This window comes from Plodia interpunctella, chromosome 3, assembly GCF_027563975.2.
Source record: "Plodia interpunctella isolate USDA-ARS_2022_Savannah chromosome 3, ilPloInte3.2, whole genome shotgun sequence".
In the NCBI taxonomy this organism is placed as follows: Eukaryota; Metazoa; Arthropoda; class Insecta; order Lepidoptera; family Pyralidae; genus Plodia; species Plodia interpunctella.
Window position 1 is genome coordinate 57,686 of NC_071296.1, and position 13,936 is coordinate 71,621.

The 13,936-nt window shown below is 58.3% G+C and overlaps 1 protein-coding gene across 1 annotated transcript; it reads right to left on the reverse strand.

Annotated features, from left to right (window-relative positions):
• Positions 1-10,185: 10,185 nt before the first annotated feature.
• On the reverse strand, positions 10,186-12,394 carry LOC135310072 (uncharacterized). Its single transcript, XM_064437085.1, has 2 exons — positions 11,961-12,394; positions 10,186-10,267 (listed from the first exon to the last, which is right to left on the reverse strand). The coding sequence occupies exons 1-2, from the start codon at positions 12,392-12,394 to the stop codon at positions 10,186-10,188; spliced, it is 516 nt and encodes a 171-aa protein (XP_064293155.1).
• Positions 12,395-13,936: the final 1,542 nt, after the last annotated feature.

The window sequence follows — 13,936 nt, forward strand, 5'->3', positions numbered from 1 at the left end:
GCGACTGGCCGGTCTCTTTCGCCAGAGACCGGACTCACCATTCTCAGGGGCCCACCGACACCTGGTGGACCCCTGCCGTCGGGTGGGACTAGTCCCACCGATTTAGGGGGGCGCCTGCAGGCGCGCAAGGTAGCGCCTGCGTCGCACCCCCGTCCGCCTTCTGCGGATCGGCTCCGCGAGGGGGTGGTCCTCGCGGTTCCTTTCCTCGGCCTCCCTCTGTGACATAACAGTCTCACAGAAGGAGGCCACTGCCGCCCAGGCTCCGTCACTCCCGAGCATCGCATTGACGACACTCGGGAGCGACAGATCCACTCCACCGAGCACTGCCACCAGATCGTGGCGCTGCCGACTCCACCTGGGACACTGCTCTAGAACATGTTGAGCAGTGTCCCGAGCCTCGCCACAATCGTGGCAGACCGGCTCGGTCTCCCGCTGGGCCACGCGGTGCAAGTACTCACCGAAGCAGCCATGCCCGGTGAGCACCTGCGTCATGCGGAAGGTGAGAGGCTTGCGCCGCCTCAACATCCATCTCTCCAGGACCTGGCGCAGGGCCTCCACTGTGCGTACACCGTACGTTGCCCGCGCCAGGTCTGCCTCCCACCTCCGCATGAGTTCCGCTTGCCCTCGCAAGCGGACCCGCCGGACCATCTCAGGCGAGGGGTGCTCGCCGATTTCCCTCCTGTTCGCCACAAAGTGGTAAACCTCGGCGAGCACCTCCGCCACCAACTCCCACGGCGGGTCGCCTGCGAGGGCTGTGGCCGCAGCGTACGCCACGGTACGGTACCCCCGTATCGCCCTTACCGCGATCACCTTCTGCGCCTGCCGCAGAAGGCGTTTATTCGTCGCGTCAAGGGCGTCCACCCAAATGGTCTGGGGATCCAGGACCTCCCGCAACTTGGCCGCCAGCTGGTCGGCCTTATTATCTCTGTCGGCGCCCGCAATCTCCAATATGCGAGCGCCAGTAGCCGCCCTTTTAAACTTAACCCCGGATATACCCAGGGCACCGAGGTCCACCTTCTCCCGGGCTAGATCCAGGATCTGGCCATAGGTGGTTCCGTGCTTTTCCGCGTCCGCTTGAACCTTTAAAAGCACCGCAGCGGATCGCGGAGGGCGGAGCCTTGGCATCCGGAGCTGGGTCTTTGTCGACCTGCTGGCGGCAATCCGCGTCTCGTGGCTTGGGGCAGCGGCAGCGGGTGGTGGCCTGCGCGCACCCCCCCTAATTGGCACCTGCCTCAAGGGTTGCTCCACTGGCCCAGGGGCAGGTTGCAACACACGCACATGACAAGGCGGTGCAGAACGGGGCGCGGGTCGTGGGGCCCGCGATAGGTCTGGTGATGCGGTTACCCCCGCATAGGATGGCCCATCTACAGCCACCCTACGAGGCGGTGCTCGTGGAGGCGGGGCCGTGGACGTCGAGGCCACTGGCTCCGACACTTGTCCGGATGCTGGAGAAGCATCCTTCCCATTCTTCCTGTCTTTCCGGCTCTTTTTCCCTTTGCCCTTTCCCTTACCGGGCACAGGCTCGGGAGCCGGTTGAGAAGGAGCCTTCCTCCATATGGCGGTCCGGCTTACCGGCGTCGGCGTCGGCGCCGGCACCTCCTCCACCTCGGTGTCAGATTCGTCCACCATGTCGGCCACCGAGGCAGCCAGCCTTTCGTTCGCCAAAGCTCGGCGTTTATCAGCAGCAAGCGCCGGCCGCACGTTCTTCTCCGGCAGGAGACGGCCCTGAATTCCCTCAAACCTGGCATTGACCAAGGGGCCTACTGTAGTGAGGATGAGGCGCTTTAGCCCCTCCGTCTCCTCCTGCCGGAGGCCGCCTAGCGAAGCCGGCACTTGCGCCGCCCGCTCTGCTCGCTCTTTTTCAATGGCGGCCTTGAACTCCGCCATTTCTTTTTCCAATGCGAAGACCTTAAGCTCCATACGCCGGTTAACAGCGCGGAGCCTTTCGGCCTCCTCACTCGCCGATCTGGAGCCCAAGACCGACACAATTCTCTCGAGCGACGCGGCAGCATCCTTCAGGCCCTTTTGGAAGGTGCCCTTGAGGTTACCCGATCGGGCCGCAATTTCGCGTATCACTTTACAATACGCTGCGGCCTGGTCCTCAAGAGCCTCCTCCGCAGGGCTCGCCGCCTGCGTCTCTCTCAGCGCTTCGGCCTTACTGGTCAACTGCGCCACTACTTTTTCTGCCTCGTCTCGTCGTGCCGCCGCCTGACCCTTGCGGGCGTCAGCGGACAGCGCCGACTTGGGACGCCCTCGCCGCGCCACCACTTTAGGCGCCGGCATTTCTGTACTAGGTCCTTCCTCCCTTTCACGACCCCTCTTCAGGCGCCGCAATCGGGGGACCGAGTCCTCCACTAAGCTCTCCACGCTCATCCACGACTCTGCGTCGGATGTGCCAGCCTCTGGCTGCGAACTTTCGAAGAAGGAGGGACTTGCGTCCCTCTGGCGGTTTGTGCCCCCCCCAGATACGGTGGGGCTGCCCACGCCCCTAGGCGTGGGGAGGGATTCTCCGACCGGAGACCGGCCGGTACCCCCCTGGGGTAATGTTTTTTTCAAAGTCGCCATCATGAATTTTCCTTTATTACGAGGGTGAGGTCCCTGAGAAAGTGGACGTTCGCAACGGAGTTCCCCCTCCGCCATTCATCCCCTCGGCACGCCCGACACCTTGGGATTGGGGTTATTTTTGAAGAGGTTTTCTTCCTCGCAGCACTGGCCATAACTAGGCACAGCACCCTCGTTCTCAGAATGGGGTTACGAGTTGCCCGACGCTGGCCGAAGCCAAGACCGCCGCGCGAAAACGTGAGCACACACATCCGTTCACCGTCTGAAAGCAGACGGGAAGGAGTGGCTCCCACCAGCAGGATATTCGCCGGTAACCAATAAGACCCCGACTACCAGGAAGTTATTGGCTACCGCCCAGGGTGCACCGTCCCGAATCCCTTGTCAGCCCGCCGCTCTCACCGGATCCTTGCTGATAAAGTGAGAGAGGCTAAAGCCTTCAAGGGACCGGGCGCTCGGGGAGGTTTCCCGCACTAGCACCCCAACCTAACCTAACCTAACCTAACCTAACCTAACCTAACCTAACCTAACCTAACCTAACCTAACCTAACCTAACCTAACCTAACCTAACCTTTTTTTTTTTTTTTTTTTGTTTACCCAGGGGAATGCTTGTTACGCACTGAGTGTGGGACTCCTGGGCCGCTAGTCGGCCCAGCCTACCCACTAAACCCCTGGGGCGTTTTCACGCTGCCGTTATGGGGGACGTCACGGGGTCGCTAGGCATTCGACCGCGACGCCCCCCCGGCCGGCCTTTCGGCCCCGACCTGGGCGGGCAGCAAGCACAAGTGCTAACCACCCGCCCCTTACGCCACGCGAGCGTGGCGCGGACCATCAAGCCCACTCCGCACACCAGTCAGAAAGCTGACGGGGGGAGCGGGCATCACCGACCGCTGGTCCTGAAGGGACCAGCGATCACAACACACACACAAAATCTTGGGTGCCACAGGGCACCCAAGTCTGCCTCTGTACGGGCGCAAGAGGTGATAGGCAGGTGACACCCACACATTGCACCCGATACAGAGGCAGCCACCCTTCGGCCGCAGAGGACAGGGGGATCGTCGAGAGACATACCGACTCTCCTCTTCCCCTGCGGCCCCACCGCACCGTGTTCAGCGCCACGGCCGCGCTGTGGTCGCGGAGGACAAACCCCCGCGACCCCACCTCTGGTCCCCTCTAGTTTCCACATCCAAAGGCTGGTGGCGGGTCACCAGCCAATGGCAGTACTACTGAGGGGACCGTCCACCAGGCCCAGAGCACCCACCAAAGTCTCTGGGCCTTGGGTTCCTCTTGGTTCACCGGGGTGGCTGGTTGTGTCAGACCAGCCCCCCCGGTTACTAAGCCCCACCATCGCGACAAGATGGGAACCCGTCGGGGGGAACCTAACCTAACCTAACCTAACCTAACCTAACCTAACCTAACCTAACCTAACCTAACCTAACCTAACCTAACCTAACCTTTTTTTTTTTTTTTTTGTTTTCGCAGGGGAATGCATTTACGCACTGAGTGTGGGACTCCTGGGCACGGCCCAGACTACCCACTAAACCCCTGCGGATGCCATCGGCCGCTTTACAAAGAGGCGCCTCGGATCTAACTAGCACAAGGCGCCTCAGCGACTGGCCGGTCTCTTTTACCAGAGACCGGACTCTCCACTCTCAGGGGCCCTCCGACATCTGGAGGACCCCTGCCGCCGGGTGGGACCTCTGTCCCACCGATTCGGGGGGGCGCCCGCAGGCGCGCCCCCAACCACCAAGGCGAGCCGCATGCCATCCAGTCCGGAAGCAGACCGGAGGCAGCGGCTCTCCGTCTTATTCGGCCGCAGAGGATAGGGACAGCGGCGCACCATAATACCGGCAGTCCTCCTCCTCTGCGGCCCCACCGACCACCATGCCTGCGCCATGGCCGCGCCTCATTCGGCCGCAGAGGATAGGGACAGCGGCGCACCGTAACGGCAGTCCTCCTCCTCTGCGGCCCCACCGACCACCATGTTTGCGCCATGGCCGCGCCTGGTCGCGGAGGATAGGGAGAGCGGCGCACCGTAATACCAACCCCTCCTCTTCCCCCGCGACCCCTACCACGGCTGTAAGAGTAGAGGGCTTAGCCCCCTTCTCTCACAGCCACTGAGCCAATTGGCTCTCCAACCTGGGTTACCCGACATGGGTAACCCACCACCAGTTGCCAGGACATTTGCCAACGGCTAACAAGACCCCTAAACGGGGAGTTATTAACCGTCGCCCAGGGTGCACCAGCCCAATAACTTGTCAGCCGCCGCTATCACCGAATCAAAGATCAAGTGACAGAAGCAAACCTTCAAATCATCGAGCCAACGTGGAGGTTTCCTGACAGTAGCACCCCAACCTAACCTAACCTAACCTAACCTAACCTAACCTAACCTAACCTAACCTAACCTAACCTAACCTAACCTAACCTAACCTAACCTAACCTAACCTAACCTAACCTAACCTAACCTAACCTAACCTAACCTAACCTAACCTAACCCAGTCTCCCCGCCGCGCGCGAGCTGAACGCACACGGTCCACGTCGCTCCGCGCAAAAAATTCCCCATTTTTCGTCTAAAAAATTAATACCTCCGGATCTAAAAGTGCTACAGCTAAGTGAGATACCTTAAAAAATGCGCGCTTATTAGTGCTACAAACTGTGTTTAGTGTTATAAGTGTAGATTTTTAGTAACTATTTTTAAAAGTGCAAAAACTCAAAATTTTCGTTGACTTTTTTCATATTAAAATCAATAAAAAAACCCAGTGGACAGATATCTCTATGATTCATATACCAAATTAAAGGTTACAACAGTGCGCAACTTTTGACATATAGTACAGTGATATTAAGACAATAGTGTAACAACAGGAAACCCAAACATTTTCACTTTTAAAAATTTTAAACTTCAAAAAATTTTTTCTCTGGAATAAGATCGATAACCCCACTTTTTTGAACTGCTATCTTGTGTATAAAATCAGTGACTACAATTTCACCAAATTTGAGACATTTCTGCTGAGCCATCAGGTGGCTATCACAGAAAAACGATCACAGCCAATCAGCGGTTTTCTTGTGTTTGCGGCTAAACCCATGCACCTTCGCTAGTGGTTCAACTGCCTCCTGAAGTGCGGTAAGAAGACGCATCTGAAGGCAGTTTCACCAAGTTCCTGGGATCCCGCGTTCCTGAGATACAGCCGTTTTTCCTGCCGAAATTCAACATCTGGCGACTTCGCGTCATCACACACCAGGACCCTGGAGCCCCAGAGCTAAGTGACATAGTTGAGCCCCTAGTGCATCTATCTGACCATAATTGTGCCAAATCTGAGAATTTTCCCTGCCATAGTTTCTGAGATAGACCGTCCTAACCAAAAAAGAGAACATTTTCTCGACGACTTTACGTAATTTCAAACTGAAAAATCACTTTTCTCCTACGGGATTTTTGGACAAACCAACATCATACATCCATAGTCTAGACCTAAAAAATAAGTTCCACGCTGTTTTTGGAATTTTATACCCAGTACTTTCTGAGATATTAAGCTCGTAAAATCGGAAATTTTCACTACTTTTTCGCATTTTTGGTCAAAATTGCACTCTTTTCCAATAGATTAGACCCACAGAAGTACACCTATGCCATTTTTGAAATCTTTTCTCAACTAGTTCCTGAGATATTAATTTATAAAGTTAAAATATTTCTCTTACCTTTTTTTTTTTTTTTTTGGTAAAGTCATTCTTTCTTCCATTTACCATGGCAAGCGTTAAAGCCACCTTGCCCACCCCCCCGACCCTCCCCAATTTGTCAGAAAACCCCACAGAAAAAATATATCAGCTAGCAAACATCATTATTGAAGCAATTAATCAAGGAAAAAGCGTCACAGCACCCAACAAGAAATTAATAGTAGAAGCAGCAGAAGCTATTAAGAGCACTACGATAAGAATCACATCGAGCAATAGTGAGAAAAGCCCTCAGGACACCCCTAACCCCCTAACCCCAAACCCCACTATTCAGGAAGACACTCTCAGACGGGTTTTTAGGGAGGAGCTTGAGGCGTTCCATACCCTCTCTACTCCCTCCAAGGCCCCCACATATGCCTCTTTGACCGCCAAGACCCCCACTAAACCAGCTATTCTTGTCAAGACCCCAACCCCCGACGGCGACAACGCCAAACCAGCTATACAGACCCTGAGAGAACAAATCTCATTTAAAGATAAGAACTTCGCCCCTAGCAAAATAACCCAGATTACAAAAGACAAACTTATAATAGAAGTTGAAAACCCACAACAACAGAAAGAAACATTAGAGTACATTAACCAGTTCGAACACCTGCAAGCCTCTATACCAAAGAAACGTAAACCACTAATTATTGCAAAGGGAATCCATAGCCGAATAAAAAGAGAAGAACTTATACAAATCATTACAACACAAAACACTCTCCCAACAGAATCAATCAGGCTGTGCTACTTGACTAACAACAGGAACCCTAAACTATACAACGCCGTACTAGAAGTCGACCCCTCTGTTTACGCCCGTATCATCGGACTAGAGAGGATCGCTGTTGACTTGCAACGAGTGCACGTAGCCCCCCAAACAAGATTTATACAGTGCCACTCGTGCCTCCAATTTGGACACACGAAAAACAAGTGCACATCCAAAACTAAACCGTGCGCACACTGTGCATCCCCTGACCACCAGATTGACACCTGTCCAACCAAGAACGCTCCAGAGTCAGCCTGCTGTTACAACTGTGCAGGCAAAGGCCAAATAAGGAACATCCAAGACACACAACTCAACCTAAACCACTCCGCAACCGACCATAAGCTGTGCCCTAGAATAAGGGCAGCCAAAAACAGAATAGAAGAAGCCACTGACTTTGGATATTAAACAGAAACGAAATTCCTCCAAATAAACCTCATGAAGAGCCATCACATTAACAAATTCTTCCCAGAACTTAGAACAATTAAGAAAATTTACAGAAAAAAAAAAAAAAAAAAAAAAAAAATAGCACCGAAATTTGAAACTACTCAACTTATAACCTAGCATACAACCCATGAAACACCTAACAGAACACCAAAATTTTACAAATCAAGAAACGAACATGAAGAAGTAGCCAGGATCTACAAAATAGACCCATATGACCTCAATCAAATTCATTACCGAGACTCCACCATCAAGACATTAGCAAACCATTTACACAGCATACTAACTAACTTGAAAAAATTTAACCTACAATTGTAACTAGATTAATAATTAAGTGATTATAAAATAAACGCCACTGTATCAAATCGCAGAGGCAACAAAACTGTAAAATCAAAGACAATTGCTTATGTAAAACTCCGATATATATTATGTAAGAAACTCTGTAATAATGCTCGATAATAAATTCCTCCCGGATGTCGTGTAGCATCCAGGAGAAATCTAAAAAAAAAACCTAACCTAACCTAACCTAACCTAACCTAACCTAACCTAACCTAACCTAACCTAACCTAACCTAACCTTTTTTTTTTTTTTTTTTGTTTTCGCAGGGGAATGCATTTACGCACTGAGTGTGGGACTCCTGGGCAGCTAATCGGCCCAGACTACCCACTAAACCCCTGCGGATGCCATCGGCCGCTTTACAAAGAGGCGCCTCGGATCTAACTAGCACAAGGCGCCTCAGCGACTGGCCGGTCTCTTTCGCCAGAGACCGGACTCTCCACTCTCAGGGGCCCTCCGACATCTGGAGGACCCCTGCCGCCGGGTGGGACCTCTGTCCCACCGATTCAGGGGGGGCGCCCGCAGGCGCGCCCCCAACCACCAAGGCGAGCCGCACGCCATCCAGTCCGGAAGCAGACCGGAGGCAGCGGCTCTCCGTCTTATTCGGCCGCAGAGGATAGGGACAGCGGCGCACCGTAATACCGGCAGTCCTCCTCCTCTGCGGCCCCACCGACCACCATGCCTGCGCCATGGCCGCGCCTCATTCGGCCGCAGAGGATAGGGACAGCGGCGCACCGTAATACCGGCAGTCCTCCTCCTCTGCGGCCCCACCGACCACCATGTTTGCGCCATGGCCGCGCCTGGTCGCGGAGGATAGGGAGAGCGGCGCACCGTAATACCAACCCCTCCTCTTCCCCCGCGACCCCTACCACGGCTGTAAGAGTAGAGGGCTTAGCCCCCTTCTCTCACAGCCACTGAGCCAATTGGCTCTCCAACCTGGGTTACCCGACATGGGTAACCCACCACCAGTTGCCAGGACATTTGCCAACGGCTAACAAGACCCCTAAACGGGGAGTTATTAACCGTCGCCCAGGGTGCACCAGCCCAATAACTTGTCAGCCGCCGCTATCACCGAATCAAAGATCAAGTGACAGAAGCAAACCTTCAAATCATCGAGCCAACGTGGAGGTTTCCTGACAGTAGCACCCCAACCTTTTTTTTTTTTTTTTTTGTTTTCGCAGGGGAATGCATTTACGCACTGAGTGTGGGACTCCTGGGCCGCTATCCAGCCCAGACTACCCACTAAACCCCTGCGGGTGCCATCGGCCGCTTTACAGGGAGGCGCCTCGGATCTATCTAACACAAGACGCCTCAGCGACTGGCCGGTCTCTTTCGCCAGAGACCGGACTCACCATTCTCAGGGGCCCACCGACACCTGGTGGACCCCTGCCGTCGGGTGGGACTAGTCCCACCGATTTAGGGGGGCGCCTGCAGGCGCGCAAGGTAGCGCCTGCGTCGCACCCCCGTCCGCCTTCTGCGGATCGGCTCCGCGAGGGGGTGGTCCTCGCGGTTCCTTTCCTCGGCCTCCCTCTGTGACATAACAGTCTCACAGAAGGAGGCCACTGCCGCCCAGGCTCCGTCACTCCCGAGCATCGCATTGACGACACTCGGGAGCGACAGATCCACTCCACCGAGCACTGCCACCAGATCGTGGCGCTGCCGACTCCACCTGGGACACTGCTCTAGAACATGTTGAGCAGTGTCCCGAGCCTCGCCACAATCGTGGCAGACCGGCTCGGTCTCCCGCTGGGCCACGCGGTGCAAGTACTCACCGAAGCAGCCATGCCCGGTGAGCACCTGCGTCATGCGGAAGGTGAGAGGCTTGCGCCGCCTCAACATCCATCTCTCCAGGACCTGGCGCAGGGCCTCCACTGTGCGTACACCGTACGTTGCCCGCGCCAGGTCTGCCTCCCACCTCCGCATGAGTTCCGCTTGCCCTCGCAAGCGGACCCGCCGGACCATCTCAGGCGAGGGGTGCTCGCCGATTTCCCTCCTGTTCGCCACAAAGTGGTAAACCTCGGCGAGCACCTCCGCCACCAACTCCCACGGCGGGTCGCCTGCGAGGGCTGTGGCCGCAGCGTACGCCACGGTACGGTACCCCCGTATCGCCCTTACCGCGATCACCTTCTGCGCCTGCCGCAGAAGGCGTTTATTCGTCGCGTCAAGGGCGTCCACCCAAATGGGGGCCCCGTACATCGCCATACTCCGACACACGCCAGAGTACAGCCTCCTCACGGCGTCACTGGGTCCACCCAGATTTGGAAGGAGTCGGCCCAGTGACGCAGCCGCCCTGACTATCCTCGGCCCCAGCTCGCGAAAGTGGGGGCCGAAGGACCATCTTCCGTCAAGGATGAGACCCAGATATTTCATCTGAGTACTCACCCTCAACTCCTCATGACCCACCTGGAGGCGCGCCCCTGGGGGAGGTCCTCGCGTCCGGGCCCCGCGGAAGAGGAGGACTTCGGTCTTATCCAGACGGACCCGAAGCCCTAGCCTCTCTATGCGGCCGACCAAAAGGGCAAGGCCCATTTCAGCCAACCGCGCCGCCTCGCCGAAATTCGCACCCCGAGACGTGAAGAGAGTGTCATCCGCGTAGCAGATGACACCCGTCCCGGGGGGAAGCCGGCACCGCAGGACCCAATCGTATGCGATGTCCCACAGGATAGGGCCGAGAATCGACCCCTGCGGGACACCGCACCCGACGCCCCGCCGGACCATTTGACCTCCCCTGTCCTCGTACAGGACGACCCGCTCCTCCAGGTACGCCCCCAACAGCCCCCGCAGGTACGAGGGCACTCCGAAGTACCGGAGCGCCTCCCGTATTACACAGTGCGGGATACTGTTGAAGGCGTTGGCGATGTCTAACGACGTCGCCAGGGTCACCTCGCCTTCTCTGTCCGCCTCCTCCGTCACCGACCGCAGACGCCTGAGGGCGTCGATGGTGGACCTCTTGGCCCGGAATCCGTACTGCACGTCAGAGAGACGCGGTCCCGGGCCTTCCTCCACATGCCGAACGAGGCGAGAGGCCACAACACTCTCTAGGGCCTTCCCAGCCTCGCTCAGCAGGACCAGAGGTCGCACCGCCGAAGCCGAGTCCAAGGGCCGGCTCCCCTTCGGAATAAGGCAGAGCCGGCCCTCCTTCCATAATTTCGGGAACTGCCCCTCTCGCAGACAGCGGTTGAGCAGCCCCCGAAACTCCTCCCCGAGGTGCACGAGAATCAGCGCAAGCACTTTCCCGTGCACCCCGTCTGGACCCGGTGCCCTCTTCCTTGTCTGGAGGCGGTCGAGGACCACCTCCATTTCGACGTCGGTGACGGGAGGCGGATCTGCCTCCACCTCTTCTCCCTCCGCGTCAGGCGGCTGTCGGGCCATCCTCGGAGGAGAAAACCCTCGCGGATTGCCGGGGAATAGATCCCCGACAATCTCCCCCAGCAGAGCTGGCTGAAGGGTCTCCGTTAGCGGGGTCGCCTGTGGGCGCAATTTGTCTCGCGCCCACTTATACGGCCGGCCCCATGGGTCTCTTTCGATACCCTCCACCAGCTCCTCGAAGGCTTCCTCCTTGGCCCGACCGATGGCCAGCTGCAGCTCCTTACGGTTTTCCACATACACCGCATACAGCTGACCATCCCTCTCCTCGTCCCGGGGACTGCGCCGCCTGCTTCGACTATAGGCCCTTCGGGCCGCGTTGCAGGCGACGCGAAGGGCGGCAATCTCCGCCGACCACCAATAGACCGCCCGCCTAGGGGGGGCTCGACCTACGCTTGGCATGGCCGCCCGGCACACCGCTGTGAAAGCGTCGCCGAGACGGTCAGCCGCGTCGTCCACCCCCATTCCGTCTAGAGGCGGGAGGCTCCAGCGGCCGACGATGGCCGCCTCTTCCGCCAGCTCCCGGTCAAGCCGCGTAAGGGCCCAGCGCGGGAACCGGCTGCGCACCCGGGACGATGATGCCGCCTGACATTGGGGGGCGGCCGACACCTCGAACCGAATATACAAGTGGTCCGAGAGTGTCTCCACCCCCCCTTCCACCCTCCAGTCCGACACGGAGCGCGCGGCGGAGGGGGTGGCGAACGTCAAGTCCACCACCGATCCGCCCGTCCGTCGCACGCACGTGTGGGCTGTCCCCCTGTTTAGGAGAGACAGCCCCGCGGCCAGCGCCCACTCTTCCACCTTTCGCCCCTTGGGCTCCGTGGCCGGGTTCCCCCACGCCGTTGATTTGGCGTTGAAGTCACCGGCCACGAAGACCTTTAGGGGCGCTAACCGCCTTATTTCCGGCCCCAGGGCATCCAAGAACCGCTCCAGGGCCGGCAAATCCCGGTTCGGGGAGAAGTAAACACCAATTATGGCGTACTCTCCCCGAACCGCCACCACAAAGCCGTTCCCTCTCTTCTTAATCGCGAGGGGAGGGGCGGCACCAGGCCTAGCCACGATGGCCACGAGGCCATCCAGATCCCCCGCCCAGTGAGGCAGGGAGGGAACCGCGTACGGCTCCGCGACCACCGCGACATCCAAATCCCACTCCGCCATGGATTGCAGGAGGAGATCCTGCGCCCTAGCGGAGTGGTTGAGGTTGGCCTGGAGGAAGGTGACCCCCATCACTCCTCCATTTGGCCGACTGGCGCCTCCCCTTGCCTTCCCTCGCGCGGAGGAGGGGACGGCCCTTTCCCTCGGATCGGGGGTGGGTTGCAGGCCCTACCCCCCATCACGTGGCCCGCCGGCTTGCCGGCGTCGCGGCATACCGCGCAGCGGGGCTCCGCTGTGCAGGAGGCGGACAAATGCCCTGCCTCCCCGCACCTATAGCAGAGCCGGCTGCGGTCCGTCTGCGAGGGGCACAGCGATGCGGTGTGCCCCTTCCCCATGCACTTGTAGCAGTGCATGGGGCGCGCCTCCAGGTGCCGGAGCTGCACTCGACTCCAGCCTACCGTGAGGCTGCCCGCCTCGATCAGCTTTTTAGCCGTCGTGACCGGGCAGCGCATCAGGGCAGAGCCAGAGCCCCGCCAGTCTGAGCGGATTTCACCCACCCAGACCTGGTCCTCCGTGCAGCTCCCGGCTTGCGCGACCGCAGCCTTTATCCGCTGCGCCGTTGCCGCATCATTCAGGCCCGTCACGCGGAAGTCCGCGGTTTTGACGGGCCTGGAAACGTCCGCGACGCCGGAAAGGGCCGCCTTCAAGGCCGATGCAAGCGCATCTGCCTTGTCTGAGTTGGAGGGGCCAGAGACCTCGATTAGCCTCGCTCCGGTCGCACTCGGGCGAATCCGAAGCGAGCCGATTCCTAGCCCCTCCAGGCTCACCGCCTGCTCGGCCTTGAGGAGGGCGGAGCTGTATGTGGCCCCTTTTTGCGCTGCCTCTGGCTGTAACTTGAGAATTACAGCCGAGGAGCTAGGGGCCGACAGCTTGGCCGCCCTCGCTGGCGCCGCCCTGGGGGGTGCCTTGGGCGCCGTTGCAGTGGCCTTTGTTGGGGCCGCCGCCGGTCGCTCCGCAGGTTTGGGCTGGGACTTCTTTCCCACGCCCTTCCCCTTCCCCCTCCTCCCCCGGACTTCGACCCAGGGGAGCTCCGGGCATTCGTCGACCACAGCTGTTGAGGTCGACGGCCCGAAGGGCCCCCACTCTGTCGCTCCCCCAGCACCTACCCCCTTACAACCCCGCCTCTCAGAGGCCGGGCGTGCAGGGGCCCGAACCTCCAACTCCACCGGCTGCTCAAGCCGCGGCGCCGGACCCAGGCCGGAGGCCTCCTCAATGGCCGTCCTTGCAGCCCTCGCCACCTCGGAGTTGTCACCCGCCAGAGGTGGACGAGTGGCACTCCGAGGACATCCAGCCAGTCCTAGCGCTGCCAGACGGCCATCAATTAATCTGGCCATCCTCTGCTCCAGCTCATCCTCCACTGGAGCTGCCTGCCGCTGTACCGTCCGCGCAGCCTGAGCAGCCTCACGGCGGGCCTCCTCGAACCCCCGGCGGAGCGCAGCGACCTCAGCCTTCATAATGGCCACCTCCCTTTGGAGGCGACCATTATCGGCCTTAAGGCGTCGAACTTCGTCCGACTCGCTGCGCGCCACTAGGGTGTCCACGATATCCCTGATATCCGAGGAGGCCCGCATAATTTTGGAGTTGAAGCCCCCCTTGAGGGCGGCAGTCTTCCCG

Bases quoted from the DNA above. Each gene is read 5' to 3' on its own strand.
- LOC135310072 (XM_064437085.1), bottom strand. From the start codon at position 12,394: ATGGGGGTCACCTTCCTCCAGGCCAACCTCAACCACTCCGCTAGGGCG. The intron at 10,268-11,960 runs GTGGGCGCTGGC...CGTCTGGATAAG, and splicing joins AAGGGGCGAAAGGTGGAAGA to ACCGAAGTCCTCCTCTTCCG.